Source organism: Chiloscyllium punctatum, chromosome 44 (genome assembly GCF_047496795.1).
Source record: "Chiloscyllium punctatum isolate Juve2018m chromosome 44, sChiPun1.3, whole genome shotgun sequence".
Classification (NCBI taxonomy): Eukaryota; Metazoa; Chordata; class Chondrichthyes; order Orectolobiformes; family Hemiscylliidae; genus Chiloscyllium; species Chiloscyllium punctatum.
In genome coordinates, this window is record NC_092782.1 from 37,952,315 (window position 1) to 37,975,630 (window position 23,316).

Consider the following 23,316-nt stretch of genomic DNA (forward strand, 5'->3'; position numbering starts at 1 on the left):
CCTCGAAGTGAAGGAGCCATTGGGAAGTAGTGACCATAATACATTAAGCTTCAATCTGCAATTTGAGAAGGAGAGGTTACAGTCAGAACTGACAGTACTTCTGTTGAATAAAGGGAACTATGGAGCTATGAGGGAGGAGCTGGCCAAAATTCAATGGTGCAATACCATAGCAGGGATGACCGTGGAGGAACAATGGCGGATATTTCTGTGTATAATGCAGAAGTTGCAGGATCAATTCATTCCTAAAAGGAAGAAAGATCCCAGGAGGAGGCATGGGCGACCGTGGCTGACGAGGGAAGTTAAGAAACATATAAAGTTAAAAGAGGAAAAGTAAAACATAGCAAAGATAAGTGGGAAAACTGAGGACTGGGAAGCTTTTAAACAGCAACAGAGGATTACTAAGAAAATACGCAGAGGAAAAATGAGGTACGAAGGTAAAGTGGCCAATAATATAAAGGAGGATAGTAAAAGCTTTTTTAGGTATGTGCAAGGCAAAAAATCTGGAATCTACCCCAAGGATTAAAACTCTATCTCAAATGTCACTGTTAGTATTTGACTGAAAAACACTTGTTCCATAGGAGAAGCTTTTGTGAAATTGATTGACTTACCAAAATCAAAGATCTGTTGGACAAGCTAAATACATTCACAACTTATTAATTAGACTGGTGCGGAAAAAAACTTTAATTGTGAATCATCTTGTGCTGGATTAATAATACTCCAGTTTGTTCTTGTATTCATTTTCTTGACAAATTGTAAACTATACAAAACCTTACTTGTCCCTTTTCGGGTTGGGAGTTGCTGGCTAGGCCTGCATTTATTGCCTATCCTCAGAATCAACCATATTGCTGTGCTTCTGAAGTCACAGACCTGGTAAAGATGGCAGGTTTCCTAAAGGACACTAGTGAACTCTTTTTTTCTCAAAGTGACAATCCAAGTTGGTTTGATAGGTCCACATTAGGCAAAGCTCTTTATTCCAGATTTTTATTGAATTCACACTTCACCATCAGACATCCTGGCAGTCAAACCCATGTCCCCAGAATGTGGGTTGTAGGTTACTAGTTCAGCAACATTACCATTATACCACCACTTCTTTTTATTATCTCAGTGTTAGTAAGCTCATTCATATTCAGTGACAAGTACTGAAAAAAATCTATTACTCAATGTAAGCTATTTTGTCCAGTTTAATCCAAAAACACAAAAAGGCAAACTACTTTGCTTTAAAGATCTTTACTGACAGGTAATATTGTAAAATACAAGATTGTGAGACTGATAGTCCTTTTATTCCCAATGCACAAAAGCACAAACAAAATGCTTACATGATGTTAACAGGATTGCATACTGTTCGAAGGCACTTACTAAATTCAAGGCCAAATGAACAAGAGATCAAAGTGGGATTGGTTATTAACAGCATATAATATAAAAATATCCTTTTGCTTATAATTTACAAATGTATTATTACAATCTCAACCCCTGTTAAACTGCAATTTCCTGCTTATTTCCAGTAGTTAAGAATGCCTGAAAGAATATTTTTCAATAATTTCAGGGCAAATAATTTACAAAAAATGGTACACAAGGTTTAGATCATGCACAGATTTCTTACATCTTCTGTTAAGAATATTTAATATCTGCAACATTGTCAATTATATACCTACCTGCCCTGTACATACATAAAAAGAGACTAATGCACATAGTAATTTCTGAAAGTTAGCAGAGAATAGTTGTCCACAGACTACCTATTTATACTTACTATATTACTATACAATCCTACAAGCAGTGTAACAAATTCCCCCCAAAAAAATAAGGCCTGTAATACTTTACTTTTTTTAAAAAAAGTCTTAATACTTTAACTGTGAAATAAGGCGGGTAAAAATGGTCCCAGCAAAGAGATATTTAGCACCGGAATCCACACCCTTGGAAGGTTTATAGCAAGTTACAATAGATGTAAACTGTGTACCATTTTGTAACTGATAAGTCATCTAAATTGTTCTTGCTTTTTTTGTTAGTAAAGAAAGATTGTTTTAGTGAGTGTGAATAATTTTTCTACTTTTCAGTCCTTTTGTGGCACTTGAAGGGAGATACTCCAGTATTACGGTCTATTTGAATATCTGCTCCATCATGTCCACTCAGGAGGAGGATCTCTTGGCCCTTTCGGTTTTGTGTAACGATTATTGAATCCTGCAAATTAAAAGAATGCAAATTTGCAGTCTGTAAATTCAAGGCTTTAAAAATAGATGTATTTGTTTACAGAGTAAAATACAATTATGCAACCTACACAATACCAGTAACATTGTACAACAGCAAAATAATTTTAATTGAGTGAGATACATTATCAAATGGATAATTTTCAAAATTAGGAGCCCAATTGAGGATTCATTACATTTGACACAAGCAAACAGTTTCATTGACATGAAAGTAAGGTCCTACAAGTTCAATCACATCCACAGTACTTTCAAACACACAGGGTGAAAGCTAAATGCTGCATGTGATCACTTGGTGGATTCAGACAGCATGAAAATTGGAGCTAGAATTATTAGCAAACTTTGAGAAGATTTGTAGCTCAGGTTGAGGTTCTGGATATACGTTTGCTCACTGAGCTAGAAGGTTCATCTCTAGATGTTTTGTCACCCGACAAGGTAATATCTTCAGTGGGCCTCAGGCGAAGCACTGCTGATAATTCCTGCTTTCTATTTATATGTTTGAGTTTCTTTGGGTTAGTGATGTCATTTCCTGTGGTGAAGTCACTTCCTGTTCTTTTTCTCACGGGGTGTCATTTACAAAATACCGTGCAAGGACTGTAACAAACATTACATTGGACAAACAGGCAGAAAACTAGCCATCAGGATACATGAACACCAACTAGCCACAAAAAGACATGACCCTCTCTCACTAGTATCCTTTGACTGGGACAACACATCCATCCCAGGACGAATCGATCAAAGACCCGCACGACAATTCCTAGATGCATGGCATTCCAACAACAAACACATCGAGTTAGACCCTATCTACCACCCAGTGAGAAAAAGAACAGGAAGTGACGTCACCAAAGGAAATGACATCCCCAACCCATAGAAACCCAAACATATAAATAGAAAGCAGGAATTATCAGCAGTGCTTCGCCTGAGGCCCATTGAAGATGTTACCTAGTAGGGTGACAAAACGTCTGGAAATGAACCTTCCAGCTCAGCAAGCAAACCTACATCCAGCTAGAATTATAGTAGGACAGGCATATTCACACTTCTTGACAATACATTTGTTTGGGGTGGGTAGAAAATTAATGATTTACAATCTGTCTTAAAAGGAAAGTGCATTTTGGCTTCAAATAAAAGGGGACACTGCAAAAGCTGTAAATGAGAGCAACATTTTAAAATTGTATTTCTCAGCCAAGAGTTTTCAGTGTGTAGTCAACAAAACTTGACTTTTTCTGAAAATAGATAAACCCTCTCTACTCACCACCTCACCAGATCTGTCAATGCAATGGACTATATACAAGACATTTCAAGTTACAAGGGGAATGCACTGATGTGACTTATTCTCATTAAAATAGACTGACATGTTCATGTTACTTTCCACAAAGCTTTACACAGATTTGTGATAAAATTAATCTTCTAAACAAAAAATCTGCTCCAATATGCATTGCTGAACCAAACAAACTGACAAAGTTGTTCATTTGATTGCTAACCAACATCAAAAACTGATTTCAACAAATCATAAAAACATTACCATTCACCTCTGCAGTTGGAAGCTAGAAGGGGATGTGAGGGAAGTGGTGCAAGGGGATGATATAATGCTACATTTTGTTGACAAGTGTATATACACGGACATCAAGGTTTGGACTCAACGTTCTTCACAGTTAAAAAGCTTACCAACTATTTTGAGTTCACACAATGGACACGCAGGAGAAGCATAAAAACTACAACTTTGCAGTCGTTTACCCTACACACTATTTGCTACAGAAATGAGTAGACCGTTGCGGGAGAGAATACAAATTTTGAAAAGGTAAATCTTTATAAAATCATTTTAAAATTTGGTAACCAATAAAAATAATTAACTTTTTAAGAGAATTATCAATAGAAAACAAATTAGTCGCCATATGTTTGCTCAAAGTGTTTTTTAAAGTTAATGTTACGTTCATGCAAAAATATTTGAAAATGCAAACAGCATTGAATTATTTCTGAAATGTGACTAAATTTCCATTTGTGAACTTGTTTCTATTTAAAAATGTTTGCTAACTAAACGGTCATAAATGCCTTGAACGTTTTTCTCATCATTCTCATTTCTACTTTTTAAAGACACTTTCCGATAAATGTTACATTAAAACATTGGTTTAACTTTACATTTACTTCTGTAATACATCATTTCTAGGGTACTTTTGAAAATGCATTTGTAAAATGCACAATTTTGGACACCACTGTTGGTTTTTATTTAAACTGATTCCGTCACCCCTGGCATACAGCCATCAAAATAATATTGAACATTATGAAAATAAAGAAAACAAGAGCATGGAAATTCAATAAAGTGGAATGAAAAGAGAAAGCAAATAACCACGCTGATGCAAATGCAACAGCAAACCAAAAGGTAGAATGAAACACAAGATGTTGCGAAAGAGAGAGTTTAATGGACTTGGGATCTACAAGTTCAATGTATGATCAGTAGGTGAGAAATTCATGCATTGCTATGAATTTGAATAGGTTAACATTTATTGCACATGATTAAATTCCTACGGTGTTGCCATCTTACACAACCTATGGCAATTTATAAAGACAAAGTCTGATTTGGCTGCAATTATTGGGGCAGGTGAAGGAAGAGGATTTCAATTACATTTCAAATTTCAACAGCACACTCCCTTGTAAAATTGACATTGGAATTGGCTAGGTATGTCAAAAAGGTTAATTTTATTTTAATGGTAAGTGCTAAAAACGTTAAAATGTGGTTGGAAATGACTTGGATTTACTGAACCCAGACTAAAAGGTATCAATTACTTCTTCAGTTCTGACAGGCTAGAAATTAATCAATTCTAAACTGTTAACTATGAAAGGTTTATAGCTTAAACATTGTTCAACTTCACTAATACAGATGAGGGTGGGCAGCTAACAAATGAAAATAATGTGTTGAAAGGATTTTTTTTTAATTAAAAGGGCAAGGTTCTAATTGTTAAAAAAAAATCAACAGCTTAAAAAAGCAACCATGACTAATATTGCAAAATGGAAGAGGCTTAGCCAATGACACCCACAACTGATGAAGACTGAAAAATGCTTTGAATTGAGATATATTAAATATGCATTATTTTGCCTGAGCAACAGTCGTTTCGCTTGTGGGATAAAAATAGTCTCTAAAGTGGAATTACTCTGATAAAATTAGCCTATGAATCCTAAAAAGTGAAAATTTTATTTTGTTTTCTGCTGAGGGGGCAAAAGTGAATGGTGTCCAAGGATGGAACTGTTAGCATGCTTTTGTCTTGTTGGTGATTAAATTTATTTAACTTTAAGGCTTTTATTCTCAAAGTCCAACCCCACCTTCAACTGAACAGTGGTAAAATAATTAAATGCTAGCTGCTTAAGCAGGATTATGAGATTCTACTTTCTTTCTTCTCTTGCCTCCACCCAAATTCACTCACCTCCAGACATTTTATAATGTACGTTTGGGGCATTGACAATGAAGGTCCTTACCTGATTTTTGGAGACAGGATACAAGGACAGTTCTCAGCATGCTCATTTTCGAAAGGAAACCACTGTCTGATAAGAGGAGGTCACTTATGAAGTTTGGTTTAAGTCTAACATACCACTTTCAATTTGAGGTGACAGTGTTAATTAATAGGATACAAACATGCTTGCATGCATGTATGGTTTTCTGGGACATCCATTTACAAAACAAAAACAAAAACAAAAACAATGTTTTGCTAAAACGAACAGGAAAGGAATTAAAGCACCAAGATGCTTACAAAAGACATGATCAGGAAACATGGAGCGTTCCCAGTATATTTGTATACAAAGACACACAATATCTGACTCCATTATATTAGTTAAAATAGAAAACATTAGTAAGGGGATAAGTATAAGACAAGCCAGAAAGTTACATATGTGCATGTGTGTTCATATGTCTTAGCAGATTCCAAGCCCGACAATTTGTGATCTACAATTTGATATATAGTTCTTCTTTAGTTAGGAACTAGAGACAGTCTACATATCATGTAGATCTCTGAAAATTTGACTTTTAAGTTTCAAAAGTTGCACAAGTTTAACAATATTTCATTTGTGTATTTTGTTGGTAAAACACTACAAGTTCAGTCATTACAAGTCTAGAACCCAACAAGTTGTCAGCCCAAATAAACATTGCCCTATATACTTCAGCAATAGTGTGGTATCTTATGCACCTCACTACAAGTCAATCTAGAATGATTTCAATTTCCATCAGAGATGTGTTTTAAAAAACTCATGAATGGGATTTTAACTACTCTAAAAGCAAAGTGCATGAAGGAGCTTTATTTTCTCAATGGATTCATGGACCTTCCGTTAGCATGACGCTAGCAACCTTTAGAGATAGCAGAGGGTAAAAAAGAAAGTGCTTGGCATGTTGATAGACAACATCCATCTTTTTAATGGCATCTTAATAACAAGACAAATTAATAATTCAGCTTTCAGTATGAATAAATTGCACGGAAACCCCATGTTTAATGGCAACACAATGAGGAAGTTTAGTAAGTTATAATTTGGCTTGAAAAATTAGTGTCATGAATGTACGTGAACATGTACATTTGGTAGTGCTTTTCAATTTAACACATGCAAATTAGGATTTGCTATAATCCACTTAAAGGTTAAAGGTGATTTAAGACAACTTTCCCTTTTAAAAATAGAATGCCAAAAATATTTCATCAAGAGTTGACAGCCAGCCTCAGTAGGTTCTAATATTCTAACAAGGTCTAAATTTAAATTTACACGAACAATTTTGGGGGAAGACTCAAGAATATAATTTTTATGACATCTTTTAACCATATAATGTCTGAGAAAGACTATTTCTTGGCCTTCTTAACCAAGACTGGAAATCAAAACAGTCAGTCAGTCTTCAGACTGAATACAAAGGCAGATATAGCACAGTAAACCTTAGGGGTCTGAAACAATGACAGACTTGATAAAGCGGATTAGAATGTATTTAACGGCCAGGAAAGACAAACTGTAAAATAGAAGATGTTCACAGATATTGCTAAGTAGCACCACTGCCACACATTGAATGTGCTGTTTGTCAAAACTGTCCTTTTCTGATTCCAGCAGCAGGGGATCAAAAACGTATGTTCACAAACACAACAGCTTTTGCTTTAAAATTGAATAAAAAGCAAATAGTACTTTGTCTTCAAAAAGCCAAATCACTTTTTCATTCACATTAGTGTCTTCATTATCAAAGAAGCAAGGGATTCCCGTCTGTGAGTTAAAAAAGACTATTTATATCCTTTGATTCACTCAGCATTAATGTGTTGATCTAACAGACGTTTCCATGTTGTAATTAGCTTGATTTGCATATTAAGTTTGAGAAAATGGAAAGAATGTTTTATTGTAAGCTATATACCAGATCTATCATGTACAAATTTCCTTTCCAATGAATGATGTCATTTTACTCTTGATCCATACTCCTGAAATCAGACAAGATTTGCATTGCTCATTTTACATCTTTAATGCATCCTAAGGCCATAAATAACCTAGAACAGCCTTGTACGCAAATACACAGATCAACATGGCACAAAGCACACATTAATTTCCTGGTGATTTTCCTTCCACCATTGTGGATAACAGCAAACCCTAATTGTAGGTACATATTTAACAATAACAAAAATATGGCTTGGAGGTAGGGAGTGGAGAAAATGAGAACAGGGGTTGGTGATCAATAAGGTTAGTACTGATAGTGAAACATCTTACAGTTCCTTTCATAGGGACAACATTAAGTCACCAGTCAAATTTATAACAAGTTGCATGCAGTATAAAGTACGATTCCAATATCATTTCCTTCCACATTAGTCTAAGCAAGCAAGAGAAAAATCAGATCAACAGTATTAAAGTCTGAGCATATCAAACAAACTGAGTTGTTTTATTTTGTAAATTAGTATTACTTGCAACTGGATTGAGACTGTGCAAACTCACTTCAACCTTGCAGCCAGAGATCCATCAGTCTGGCAATTCCATAAGATGGAGGCACAATGTTGAAATTCACTATGCCAATCAATTCTCAGTTGTATGTTTTACACATTTATAGATCAAATTACTTTCAAAAGGCTGTAAAACTTAAAAACATTAGATTTGGTTAAAAATTTGATATATTTAAAGTTGGAACAAACTTTTAGACAGGATTTTGATTTCTACTAAGTTAAAAAAACTTCAAATTCAACTTCGTTAAAAAAGTTGCTAAGTTATAAAGAGTCTTTCATTAACTTCTCAATTTCCAGTAGAAATGCACTGGAGTGCTATGATAGCCCAGCAATATTAAGCAACAATGTGTTTAACAAGAGGTGGTTAACTATGGGTTTGGGCCTATTATTTCTCAGAACAGGTCCCTCACTTTAGCTGGAGAGGTACAGAAAAAGGCATATATTTCTCCCCAAGTGCACGGTAAGAAAGAGGCCCAGTTACTACATCCTAATTTGTCTGACTGCAGTCTACTATTGAAGAAATGTCATTCTGGAAACAGCTTACGTAACTGCCCTAACAGGGGTGGTGAGTGATTCAGGCATACCAAGGCGAAAGTAACCATTTTAAAATAGTTCCAGAATAATATCTTTGTACGTGATCATTTTGTTTGGGGATTGGGGAAAGGGGTGTTTGCAAGCAGGGACATGCTTAAATTAACAGCCAACAAAAGATAACTAAAGTCTCAATATTGCAGATATAAATTTAATGAATTTACAACTTACATGATGACTCAATCTACATTAAGAGTATCAGCAAATGTAACCTTATACAATTACGCACTCACCTAAATCTGAACCACGTTCTCTTTGTTTCATATTTGTTTCTGAGGTTTGGTCTACCTCACCCCTTGTTGTATTAACTAATTCTGAATCACCCAATAGCCTCCCACTATCCTGTGTTTCACATGTATCTGAAAGAAAATGTGGATAATGAAATAAATCCAATAAATTAATTTCACGCATAAAAATCAAATCTCAACTTCAAAATAGGTTCAGTTAAGAAATAAAGTACTTCAAGCAACAGTACAGTTGTATCAATTTACCTAAAAGCATTCTGTTGAGGTTCATAACCAATCTGTATAACACTTGAGACCAGAAATATACCCAAAGTTATAGTAATTTCCAGTTCTCTAGCATTATGTTGAGGAGGACCGAAGCTGTAAAATGATTAATTTTAAAATCTTAAGAAGCATAATTACTACTGATACCTTCTCTAAGGGTCTGTAGTACTGATCTGCCAGTCAGATCAGTCCATCGTTGGCAAGTGCTGGAAATTACTTAATGGACACAGGAATCAGCAGCACTGCATTCAAAAGACTAAATTTAATGTCTAAAGGAGGCTGCCTTCATTGGTTAACTTTGCTATCTTTGTTTCTATTGACATCGCTTTCCACTCTGAACATTGCTGTCATCACACCTATAGTTCAAACATTTCCATTTTCAATTTCTTTGGCTCAAATCCATTTGATTCTCTTTTGTCACATCTCTCAGCTTTCTACTTTGCATTTTTTCTCCAGGTGGCAAAATAACTTGCATTATAAAAGTTCTTGGATAGGAAAGTGTTGAAATCTTTAATTGGTGCAAATTTAATTTTACTTTATAGCTGGCATTTGAGTGAAAACAGGAGTTTGACGCGTTTTTTGAGCAGATTTATTTTCAAGGGTTTCATTGGTGGAGCAGTCTTTATAAGAAACAGCATAAATTAATTCAGCAGAGGAAGGTGGTGTTTGGTTGCTTCTGCCTAAACAGAGCAACTGATTGATGAGCAAGGCTGGTGAGCATTTATAGCCTTTTAAGTAAAGGCAAGGTCTTCAGTTTGTTTATGTCTATAGTCTCCCTTTTCCTCTTTCTTATAAATTGCTCAATAGGTTGAAAACCAATATCATTTTCTTTTTACATGAGTGAAGTGTAAAAAGTAGAAGGTCGTTCAAATGTAAAAAGCAGAGATAAAGTGATTAATTAATATTTTAAATAAAATATGATAGAGATGGCAAGCCAAGTCTGCAAGCTTCTGGACATCAAAGGGATCCCCAGTGAACACATTTATGACAAAGTATTTGCAACTGAAGTAACTTTGGATCAGAGTCAAGGAGGTGGAGTCTGAACTGCAGACATTTGGACCACATCAGGATGGGGGAAATTTAGGTGATACAAACTTGGTCAAATAACCAAGGACAGGACAGTGTGATCGAAGGATGGTAAGTATAGGGGCCAAACAGACAGCTGTCATGGAACACAAGTCCCTCTAACTGTCCTAATAGTTGAGGTTCTTTCAAGCTGTGTGGATAGGAATTGGGAATACAGGGAGAATCAGCAAACTCATCATGACACTGTGGTACAAGGAGTCATTCAGGTGAGGGAAGGAGATGGGAATTGGTAGTGGTAGGGGACGGTATAATTAGGGGATTAGATATTGTTTGTTTCAGCTATGAGCATGAGGCTCAAAGGCTGTGTTGCCTCTCTGGCGCTGGATTTCATGACATCTTGGGGCTAGAGTGGAACTTGGCCTTGAAGAGGAGGGATCCAGGTGTCATCATTCACATTGGTGAAATGACAATGATAGGATTAAAAATGAGGATCCTACCAAGCTAATAATCCCAGAATTACTACCTATGTCATGTACAAACAAATAAACAAACTCAAATAATTAAACTTACGGCTTAAAGATTTGTGGGGGAGGAATGGGTTACTTTCAATAGGACACTGGTACTGGGGTAGAAAGGAATAGTACCAATAGGACAGGCTTCACTTGCACCATGTTGCAACCAGTATGCTGGTGAATTGAATAAGTAGGACTGTAGCGAGGGCTTTAAATTAAATATACATGCTTCTGCGGATTGGTGTACTGGTGCATCACTGTGCAAGTGCGAACTTCATCAGTAAGGGAATCAAGGGTAATGGAAATAAGGCAGGAAAATGCAGCTGAAGATTCTGATCAGTCATAATTTCATTGAACAGCAAAGCAGACTCAATCAGACAAAAATCCTACCTCTATTCCCAATGTCTTATGATTTTGTGAAGGACTATACTGATACAGTGAGAATAGAACTGTAAGTTTCAAATTATTTCACATCTGGTACATAGCATTGGCAAGCATGTCAGCTGTAACTAACATGTTAAATTGAACGGAGAACAAGAATGATGATTAAGCCACAATGTGAAGAGAAAAACGATCGCCAACAGTTCATCATGATAGCCAATGGCTCAAAGAAAAAGAACTGTTAGTAGGATAACATTCATATTTTCATGATTTGGAAATTAAATAGATATTCCAAATTGTTGTATAATTTCAATACAGCAGACAAATCATTTTGATTTTATACACAGAACTATAGGCAGTTTGTAAAGCTTATGCACATTATCAATTTATTGCTTCACTGATTTTTTTACAAATACGTTAGGGATAACCTTACTTTACAGTTGCGTTTCAAAAAGAAGTGAAAATAAAGGGATACATGTGTTTGTTCAATATGCAGCTTGGACTTTTGGACAAGGACAAAACATGGCTCATTTTCACTCACCTGCATGGACAATTTCAGTACATGGAGGACACACTGAAACATTCTTTAGTGTTCTGTGATGAAGGCTGGCGCATAGAATTTTCCAAATAAAAATAGTTGAAAAAGGCAGTTTCATGAACATAAGTGAACAAATCATGAAGCATTGAACTGGCTATTATTGTGGGCTAAAGGGCCCATTTCTGTGCTGCGCAGTTCTATGTTAAAGGTAGAAAATGTCAAGACATGGCATATATCAGTATAGCACGCATGGAAGGAACAACTGAATTTGGACTTGAGGTTTCCAACACTTTCCACTATGGCACTTTTCTCACTTTATGGCTGAGTCTGTTTTGATTTTGTTATTCTACAAGTGTTACTGGCAGGGCTAGCATTGATTTCATATTTCTAATTGCCCATGAGGTTGAAGAGAGTTGAATTCTTAAACTATTGTTGTTTGTCTGATCAAAGTACATTCACACAGCTGTTAGGTAGACAAATCTAGGATTTTGACTCATGAAAAGTATATTTGAGTCAAGATAGTATCTAACTTGAAAGAAAACATGTAGGTGGTGTTGTCCCCATTCACCTCCTGCCCTTGTCCTTCTGGAAGGTTCGGGCCTCAGATTTGGAAGGTGTTCTTGAAGAAGCATTAAAGAGTTGCTGCAGTGAATCTTGTGGACATACTGCAACTACAGTGCAGCATTGGAGAAGGGAGTGCATTTTTGAAGTGAAGGAATTAAAAGTGCTTTGTTCCAAACAGTGTTGAGTTCAAGCATTCTTGGAGTTGCACTCATCCAAGCAAGTGGGAAATCATTCCAGCACATTGCTGACTTATGCCTTACAGGTGGCAGAAAGACTTTGGGGCATCAGATGAATTACTCACTGCTGAATATCAAGCTTTTGAGTTGCTTTTGTATTCACAATATTTATATGGTTAGTCAAAGATGACCCACAGGATGCTACTGGTTGGGAAATTCAATGATGGTCATGCCAAGTTGAAGTCTAATTGATGGAGACTGATTTCTATTATTACTCAGCATCTTTACTATTGTCATATCACATGACCTTAAGGATGATTGATAGCAAACTAGAGTGCATGGCCTTTTCTCATTAATTCTCATGTTTCTGAAAGTGCACAGAATTTAAGACTTTGATAAGTTTCTAATGAGCCATGAAGGGCAAAGTAAACTGAAAAGATGGATGCCACTCAAACGAGAAAATCAAGTACTGGTAATACAATAATTTAACTTCCAATTGAATGACTACAGATTAGATGTGATATGAAGTAGTGAGATAAAGGTATAACTTATTTTAAAATAATTAGTGATTGCTCACTTGTTCTTGAACTTCGAGGATTTTTCAGGCTCTGTTTTGAAAGAAGGAAAAATATTAAAATATTTCCAATGATCCAACTGTCTTAACAACACACGTTTTAAAAAAGTTAATTAATTACCTTACTCCTCACCATCTTTACTTGCTCAATAGTATGTGGTTGTGGGAAGCCACTCCATTCTGCAGACTTCCCAATATGAGGCGGCCTGAAAGGGAAGTCTAGAGAAAAAAAAACTGATGACTGTTAAAACAAAAACTTACCACATGTTTCATGCCAACACTTTCTTCAAATTTAACATCAATTTAGTTACAAATTCCTGAGTGCTAATTTCGTATGCTCTAAAAGCAAGGACCACTAGCAGAAACTGTGTAACAATTATAAATTTGATATATTCTACAACTGATAATTTCATCAGTATTTTAACTATTTCATAATCAGTATTCAAATCAGTCAATATTTGGTAAACATATCATAAGCATTAATTTGCCACAGTGGCATCAGAATGTGTGTCAAACTGTGAAAAATTTAACCAAAAAATCAACTTTGATAGGGAAAATATTTGTGCTAAGAAATGGAGACTTTACTTATATAAATATATTGCTATTCACACCTATTTTGGAGCTGAAACAATGGTTTGGACAACAAAGTTCCATTACCTAAGAACTAAGCAAATCATGACAGGCATGTTTCATCTTCAATACTGCATTTTCTCAATCCTGCAGTGAACTGTCAGCCTCAATTATGTGATTAAACACATGAGCTTCTTACATGGAAGGAGACCAATGACTGAGCTAAGCTCACATAATTAACAAAACAAACTAAGTCAAGGCAAAATCAGTCCACAGCATGCTTTTTCAAGCAAGTTACGTTTGAAAAAAAATCATTATTTTATTTTAGAAATCTCAGACGAAAAAAATGTGCTAATCATATTCTAAGTGCATTTGTTAAGCTTGTTGTAAATGAACAAAGGTCTCGCAAGGTGACCATGGGTATAGGAAAATGCAAATGTTGGTACAAAGGAATAAAGTATATTACCTAAATGGTGAGAAACTGTAGAGGTTAGAGTATTCTAGTTTTAAAAGCTAGCATGCACTTACAGCAAGTTGATTAGGAAAGCTAATAGAGATTTACTATTTGTTACAAGGGGAATTTGTTACATAGAGGTGCCAGTGGAATCAACACAGAATATAACCTGTAGAGGGGAATGTGGCAGATTGGCAAATGTGAGAATTAATTAAAGTCAGGTAGAAAGATTTTTTTTTCCCTTCTGTTTTTGCCGAACTACTTTCACAGATGGGTGTGGGCAGACCAGGGCCGCAAACTGTGAGATTATTAAGGGATTAAGTGAGAAATACCAGGGATCTCAGTCAGAGAATAAGAGATGCAAACTAAAGGTCAATGAAGCACCTTTAGAGATTAAGTAATGTGAGAAATTAGCAATCAGAAGCTGATGAATGCTGATTCTTTAACAGACGACAGCTTCTGGCACCACATGCAGCCCAACTGTACTGAAGGTGAAAAAGCAGGAGCAATAGCAGTTAGGCAAATAGACAGGCCACATGTGACTCCAGGTTGGCATGTTGCCTCCCTCGTGTCAGGGTCAGCAATGTCAGTAAGCAGCTGCAATGCATCTTGAATGGGGAGAGCATGATCAGGGTCCATATTGTTACCCATGATACAGATAGAATGAGGTTTTGCATCAAGAGTTGAGAGAACTAGGCACTATGACTGAAAAAAAGCAGTAAATCAAAAGCTGCAATCTCTGAATGACTCCAGGTGCAATGTGCTAGTGAGTACAAAAATGGGAGAATAGGGCATTGCTCAAGAGATGGTACAAAAGGAATAGTTCTCGATTTCTGATCCGAGAGATCTATACATGCAGGATGGTCTGCACTCAATGGGACCAACATCCTTGTGGACAAGTCTGCTCGTGCTGTTGGGAGGAATTTAGATTATTCAGAAGAGGGTCTAGACAGTGTTAGTATAATCGGGGTGGCATACTTTAGTAAAAGAATCACGGTTTACTGAATTCAGTCATATTGAGCCTCAAGGGAGTAAGGTTAGGCTGGATGTCTCTACTTTAATGCTTGTAATTTTGTAGGCAAGATAGATGAGTTAAAAGGTATGGAGGTGCACTTGGAATTGCAAATGTTTCCATCAGAGAGACTTGGTTTAGGAAGGGGCAGTACCTGCCAGTCAAAAGCCTGGGATATAGGATCTTCAGGAGTCAGTTGCTGCACGAAAGGGACATGATACCTTGGAAAGGTCTTGCAATTAGGCTTTGTGAATATATCATAGGAATGAAAAAAATGGGCAGCCACACTGCTGCGAGTGTATTATGGACCCCCAGTTAATAGGCAGTAGAGGAGCAGGTACATAGACAATTCACTGAAGTTTGTAAAAATCAATCATTGGCTAGTTATCTTAGGGGATTTCAACTTCTCCAACATTAATTGGCATAGTCATAGTGAAAAGGTTTAGAAGAGTCAGATTTCATAAAAGTGTTCAGAACAGCTTTTTATAATCAACATTATAAAGTCTAACAGGGAATATTGTAGATCCCTGGGCCTAACTGTGGGGAATAAAGTTAGACAGGTGTACAAGGTGACAGTGGGAGAACGTTCTCGTGATAGCGACCACGCTACCGCACATTTTAATATCTGCAATGGAAAAGGAAGTAGATAGTCTGCAGGAAAGGATTTTGGTTTGGAGAAGGTAGATTTTACAGGATCTGGCCAAAGTAGACTTCTGGCTGAATCTACAGAAGAACAGTGGGGGTCATTTAAAATGGAATTGGAGAGAGTATAGGCCCAACATGTTCCTTTTAGGATGTAATGCAGGTATAAAAAGCCCAGAGAACCCCGGAGGTTTAGAAATATTCAGGACTGGATAAGGCAGCAGGTTTTGAACAGGTACAATGGTAGCAAGCAGAGGCCCAAGTGGGGGATAGAAAATGCAGTGGGTAACTTGGGAAAGCAATTGAGAGTATAGGGGGAGCATGCAAAAACAGTGGCAGCTAAAATTAGGGAGAATCTATATTCTATAAGTAAATCAAGGGGAAGAGGATAACAAAGTGAAAGAGTAGGAACCAAGGGTACAATCTGTGTGTGAAACCAGATGACATTGGTAGGTATTAATCAAATACTTCACATCTGTCTTCACTTTGGAGGGGGTGACTACAGAATTTGGGAAGAGGAACTGAGGGGTTCCTGAACAAATTGATATAAGGAATTAAAGGGAATTGGAGATTTCAGTCGGCTTAAACGTGTACAGATCCCAGGTCCATACGACTTGTATCTCAGGCTGTTGTGGGAGAACTGGGAGGAAATTCCAGCTCAAAGGGGGAAGAGAGACTCCAGGACCAGAGAATTTAGTCTCAGAATAAAGGGGCGACAATTTAAATAATTGAATCCTTACAGTGTGAAAGCAAGCTATTCGGCTCATCAAGTACACACCGACCCTCTGAAAGGCATCCACTCCAGACCATCCCCCACCTCACCCCCATTCCTGTAACTTTGCATTTCCCATGGCTAACCCACCTAGCCTGTACATCCAATGGAGTTGAGGAGGAATTTCTTTGGAAGGCTTGGAGTCTTTGGAACTCCTTGCTACAGAGAGCTGTGGGAACAGAGTCTTTTTTTTAAATTCATTCACAGGATGAGGATATCTTTGGTTAGGCCAACATTAATTGCCCAACTCTCATTGTCTAGAAGGCAGCTAAGAGTTAAGAGCCACATATAGGTCAGACCAGGTAAGGATGACAGTTTCCTTCTGAGGGATATTAGTGAATCATGGTTTTTTTTCTGACAATCAGCAATGGTCATGGTAATGGTCATCACAGTCATCATTGCACAATTCCAGATTAGTATGGAATTCAAATTCCACCATCTGCCATGGTGGAATTTGATGCCAAGTCCCCAAAACATTATCTGGGTGTCTGGATTTTTAGGCCAGTGAGAATGTGACTAGGCCGTTGCCTCCCCTGAAGTAATATATATTTGAGGGTGACACAGATAGATAGATTCTTAATTAGTAGGGGAACCGAGGGTCACAGGGAAAACTCAGAAAAGTAGATATGAGAAACGTTGGGTCAGTCATGATCTTATTGAATAGTGGAGCAGGTTTGAGGGGCTGAACAGAGTCTTTTTTTTTAAAATTCATTCACAGGATGAGGATATCTTTGGTTAGGCCAACATGCTCATATTTCTTACGGACTGGAGGACAGCTACTGTGGTTTCAATTTTCACGGGTGGAAAGAATAAACCAGGGAACCAGGTAAATCAGTGCTGGGATCCTTTTTGTTCATAACATATATCAAGTATTTAGAAGAAAATGTGGGTTTGACATTAAGTTTGCAGATGAGTACTGTGTCCAGTTTTGGTCCCCACACCTCAGGAAGGACATACTGGCACTGGAACGTGTCCAGCGGAGATTCACACGGATGATCCCTGGAATGACAGGTCTAGCATATGAGGAACGGCTGAGGATACTGGGATTGCATTCGTTGGAGTTTAGAAGATTAAGGGGAGATCTAATAGAGACGTACAAAATAATACATGGCTTGGAAAAGGTGGATGCTAGAAAATTGTTTCTGTTAGGCGAGGAGACTAGGACCCGTGGACACAGCCTTAGAATTAGAGGGGGTCATTTCAGAACAGAAATGCGGAGACATTTCTTCAGCCAGAGAGTGGTGGGCCTGTGGAATTCATTGCCACGGAGTGCAGTGGAAGCCGGGACGCTAAATGTCTTCAAGGCCGAGATTGATAGGTTCTTGTTGTCTAGAGGAATTAAGGGCTACGGGGAGAACGCTGGTAAGTGGAGCTGAAATGCGCATTAGCCATGATTGAATGGCGGAGTGGACTCGATGGGCCGAATGGCCTTACTTCCACTCCTATGTCTTATGGTCTTATGGTCTTATGATGCAAAGATTGGCTGAGTGGTTGACAGCGAGGAAGAAGGTCTTAAGTTACAAAAGGATATGAATGGATTGGTTGGATTAGCAGATCTGTGGCAGATAGAACTTAACCCTAATAGCCCTGGAAGAAGTAACAATACAAATGGCAGGACATTAGGAAGCTCAGAAGAACAAAGGAATCTTGGGCTGTTTGTTCACAGATCCCTGAAAGCAGCAAGACAGGTTAAGAAAGAAGTCTCATGGGACACTTGCTTCTAACAGTTGTGGTGGCATAGATTATAACAGCAAGGATGCAATATTGGAGCTGTACAGAACTTTGGTTATGCTGCAGCTGGAGTATTGTGTGCAATTCTGGTCACCACACTATAGGAAGGATTATGACTACATTAGAAACGACAGTCGTACAGCACAGAAACAGACCCTTCAGTCCAACTAGTCCATACTGACCAAACTTCCCAAACTAAAATAAATTGCCTGTGCTTGCACCCAATTAGGACTTATCCAGCTTCATTTCCCAGCAGTCCAATGTCCACTCTTGCCCCTCTCTTTTTAGGTATCTAAAAAAATCTCTTGCAATAGCCTTTCATATTATTAGCTAGCTTACTTTGTTGTTTCATCTTCTCCCCACTTAGTGCTTTTTTAGCTTTCCTCCAGTGATTTTTAAGGCTTCCCGTTAATCATCACCACCTCGGAGATTCAACATTACGTTGTCTGGAATGGAGCACTTCAGCTGGAGAAGATCAGGTTGCTTTCTTTACAGCAGGAAAGGCTGAGAGAAAATTTCACTCAGATGTACAAGATTATGAGGTACATGGAAAATGTGGATAGAAAACAGATGTTCCCTTTTGATGAAAGGTCAATAATCAGGGAACATAATTTTAAGATGGAAGGCAGGAAATCTGGCAGGGTTTTGAGGAAAGATCCTTTCACCCAGAATGTGGTCAGAATATGGGACCCTGCCTGGGAGACTAGTTGAGTCGGGAAACCTCAACTTTTTAAGAAGTAGTTAGATGAGCACTTAAAATGTGATAACATTCAAGGCTATTGGCCAAGTGCTGGTAAGTGGGCATAGTGTGGATTTAGAGTAGTTTTTGTTGGTGCAGACTCAACAGGCAATTGAGCCTCTTCTGTACTGTATGATTCTATACATTGGTTTTACTTCAGTTATACAAGGTTTTGATAAAACCAAATCTAGAGAATGGTATACAGTATTTGTCTCCTTATTTAAAGCTCTGATAAAGATTCAACGTGACTCGAAACATAAGCTTGGTCTCTCTCTCCATGGATGCTGCCTGACCTACTTTAATTCGAGCGATTTTTGTTGTCAGTACAGATTCCAGCATTTGCAATTTGCTCTTACAAAATGCTGAGTGGTCTTGACAGGATGTATTTGGAAAGATTGTTTTCTCGTGAGAGAATCTAGAATTAAGGGTCTCTGCTTAAAAGTAATGGATCACCCATTTAAGACAGAAAAATAGAACTTCTTTTCCTCACGAGGGTGATGAGTCTTTGCAGTTCTTTTTCTCAAAAGTGGATGAAAGCAGAGCCTCTGAAAATTTTCAACGAAGATGTAAACAGATTGTTGGTAAGGGAGTGTCATCAGGAATGTGGAGTAATCATTTTCGCCACAATCTTATTGAATGCCGAGCAGACTCAATATGTTTATATTATTAAATGGTTTTACATGGATATTATAAGGTATAACATGGTTGCTTTGGTTACATTTGTTATAAATTCTACAACATTGGCGAGTTTGCTTCAAACATTAATAGGACAACTTTGTATTTAAATAGTAGGAAATTAAATTTAAGAAAATGTTTCTCTAGTGCTTTTCAGAGACTTAAGTTGAGTGGTCAAAACAAGGAGGTAGAATGACCAAAAGCTTGGTTAAAGTTGATCTTAAGGAAAATAATTTAAGGGAGGTAGAAGGATTTAAAAAGGGGAATGGCAGAGCAGGAGCCAAGGCAGCTAAGAGTATAGTTAGCAGTGAGGTAAAAAGGGGTTTGGCAACCATCAGAAGCACAAGATTCCAGAGAAATGGAAGAGATAGATTAGATTAGAGACAGGAAGAAGTGAAGCTATGAATGGCTTTAGACATGAGGATGAGCATTAAATCAGAGACCAGGAGCCATTGTAAGCAGCCAAGATGGAGGAAGAGCAGTGATGAGACATTGGTACAGAAGTTTGAATGAATTCCAGTTCAGAGAATGGAGCTGGAGAAACTGAGGTGACAAAGGCTGTTTCAGTAGCAGGTAGGCTGAGGTAGAAGCAGTGTGTCTTTGCAGTTTGGAGGGAGAATTTCAAAGGTCAAACAAGATGCTGAGGTTGTAAACAATCTGGTTCAAATGAGTAAAATGGCTTGAAAGGAATGAAATTCATTGCAAAACACCAAAAGAAAGTAGTTCCTATCTTCTCCATGGTTGGAGTGTAGTAGCCATGATCCTGTCTAATGTTCTAAGAACATGGTATAAGATCTAACTTTAGTAGCTGGTGGAATTTAAATTAATAAAATAAAACTGGAATTGTGGACTAATCTCAGCAATGGTGATCATGAACTATCACTGATTGTCACAGAAACCTATGTGGTTCACTATATCCTTCAGAGAAAGAATTTTGCCATTCTTATCCAGCCTGTCCTACATTTAACTCCACAGTAATATGGTTGACTTGAGTGCCCCGGCAAAGGCACTCAGTTCAATGGCAATTAAGGGTGATCAACTAATGCTGGTCAGACATGCCCACATCCCATTAACAAGTAAAGAAAATAAAAGCTGGAGGTGTTGAGTTGCATGTCAGACAAACAATTCAAAATACAAGCAACATGGGAGAGTTTTTAAAAAAGGCATTGCAAAAGGTACAGCTGATTGTCCTAATTGGACACATGACAGTGAATCTCATGTCTCCAGGGGATGTCACCAAGGTGCAGCATGTAAATAAGGAATAACAACTGGACAAATATAAGTCCCTGAAGGAAGAACCAACATACTGCCTCAAAATAGTGGGTCACAGGGTGGTATCTACCATTCAGCATCTGTAAATCACAGCAAAGTGTTCCTGTACAATCACAGAAAACTCTGAAAAAGGCTACACTCTTCCTCATAAAAAGAGGAAAACAAGTGGCCTAACACTCCAATTTGAAGTAATGAGTGGTTTTTGGCTGGTAATTTATTTCATCATTGTAACTATTTTTGTCTTTAGTGAATATTATGGCTCTACACAATTCCAGATTATCATTGGGTGTCAAAATATAAAATATTCCTGACCATGAAATATTACATTGTTACCACTAGCCAATAGTGTTCACTGTAGACTTAACTACGTTGTCGCTCAGCGGCAGATGTTTAACACGTCAATCAACAAATGCCAGGTGTTAAAATTCATGACATCCGTGTAAGTTATCGGCAATATATGAATTCTGAGTCTGTAACTGGTTTACACAGTTCAAATTTTAACATTTTGTATCGAGCTCCATCAAACAAAAATCTCCCAAACTCAAAGTTACTGTTGCCTCATTTTTAAAAAAATGCTCGACTCATTCATAACAATCAATTTACTAAGCAGAAAGGAGATAATTCTACTTATCTCTCCATTCAGAGTAATTAGTAGTAAAGTTATTCTGTCCAGCCACTATGGTGGCTTGGTGGGTCCATAAAACAAACAATTCACCAGCATCCACATGACTTGAACAAATGATTTGAGCAACTCTATACCAATTAAAAAGGAATACAGAAATCTTACCAGATTCGTTAGCCACAACAAAAGATTCAGGAGTTCTTTCTGGTAAAGGTGGTGGACTGTCTTCTTTGCTCCCAGAACCTTTCAAAGTAAAATTTCAAAACTTGATTTGTGAAGACATTATTATGACTGATTAAGTTCCCCTCTTTCACGCACAGTTTGTGTGTGTGGGGGGATTGTGGATCTGAGAAGCTATCATGAAGATACTAGGAAATCTGATGCGCAAGATAAACCTATTTTAATATTTATTTTCATGCCTAGTACAGGAGTTGCTACTGTCACAACAGTCATAACTGTGTACACACTTAAAAACATCTTGTTTGGATGCAAATATGGAACAGAGATTGTATCAATCATCCAATATTGAACAATTGGCACCAAGAATATGGCAAATCTGTAATCAAACATTCTGAACACATTGTAGTCTTTTTTCAAAAATACCAATATTGTCTAATGGAAATCATTGAACAGCTACAGGTGAGGATTTACTGCCCTCTTTGCTCCCCAATAAAACAAGAGCACTCCACATTTCTAACAGGAGATTAATGTACTTGTAAAATAGCTTGTTACAAGTAAGTCTAAGTCTACGGGGTGAAATTGTATTTGCAGATACATTCCATTTTGTTCCAAAAGCACACAATCTGTGGGCAGTCAGTCCATGTCACATTTCATAAATTCCTACTTTGGAAATAGAACCGGTCTGTGGAATACAGACATACTCTATCCTCACACCTTAATGCATTGTCTGAGCTGAGATGTCACTTTTTTTTAATACTGACAAAACCTTAAGTTATCTCAGGATTGTGACCTGAAAGTAGTTCTGGGATTTACATATTAATGAACTGAAACTTGCAACCCATTCAAAGTGATTAAAAACTTAACAGCAATCTAGATTTGTTCAATACATCACATCAGTTGTATGACACTTGGATCTTTTACTATACATTCTGTATCTTATGATCCTGCCCCACTAGCTACCTGACAAAGTAGCAGCAGTCCGCAAGTTTGTGCTTTCAGATATACCTGGTGGACTATCACCTGGCGTTGTGTGATTTTTAAACTTTGCCAGCCCAGTCCAACACCGGCACCTCCACATCATTATTTTGTGTTAACTCTGTCAGAAATACAGAGAGCCATTTTCAACTCTGACAATTCTCTCGGTACAGAACTGTTGGGAAAAGGAAAACCATGCACCTTTTCAGAGCAATCAGCTGCCACATTAGAAAATTTAAACATTCAGAATTATAAAAACATGTTGGCAGCTGCTATCAAATATTAAGTACATTAAGGCAAGACAGTTTAGGGTACTGGATGGGCTGTGTGGCTGGTAAAGTGATGCAGTGTTTTGGATCGGTCAAGATGAGCGATCAGATTCAGCAGGACATGTGGGTTTGGTGTTTGGGATTGGGTCTGTCGGATCCAGATTTTTGTGGCGGGGATTGGTCTGGAGCTGGAGGCAGATGAATACTTGCTCAGGAGTTAGACTTTATATTTAATTGTCTAACCGTACCTAAATAATTAGTTACTTAATTTCACTGGAACACTCCAAAAACTAATTTAAATGAATACTTATGAATTCCAAGTATAAAAGGAATTTTCAGCAGAATCTTCAATTTCTCAGGCAATTTCTTCAGACTCTGCTACAATGGGATTTCCACAGGCC

General features: G+C 37.4%; 1 protein-coding gene across 4 annotated transcripts in view; it reads right to left on the reverse strand.

The window, feature by feature from the left end:
- Window positions 1–1,211: 1,211 nt before the first annotated feature.
- The window catches only part of LOC140466882 (tyrosine-protein phosphatase non-receptor type 12-like), a 129,908-nt gene continuing 107,803 nt past the window's right edge, over window positions 1,212–23,316 (reverse strand). For 2 of the 4 annotated variants that reach the window (XM_072562653.1, XM_072562651.1), the window contains 6 exons: window positions 21,657–21,734; window positions 13,124–13,221; window positions 13,006–13,036; window positions 8,956–9,081; window positions 5,667–5,732; window positions 1,212–2,175 (listed from right to left, as the gene is read on the reverse strand). In XM_072562653.1, the coding sequence (XP_072418754.1) occupies window positions 2,114–2,175; window positions 5,667–5,732; window positions 8,956–9,081; window positions 13,006–13,036; window positions 13,124–13,221; window positions 21,657–21,734 (461 nt within the window). In that variant the 3' untranslated portion in view covers window positions 1,212–2,113. The remainder of the gene's footprint in view (window positions 2,176–5,666; window positions 5,733–8,955; window positions 9,082–13,005; window positions 13,037–13,123; window positions 13,222–21,656; window positions 21,735–23,316) is intronic. The other 2 variants (XM_072562652.1, XM_072562654.1) reach the window with 2 other exon arrangements.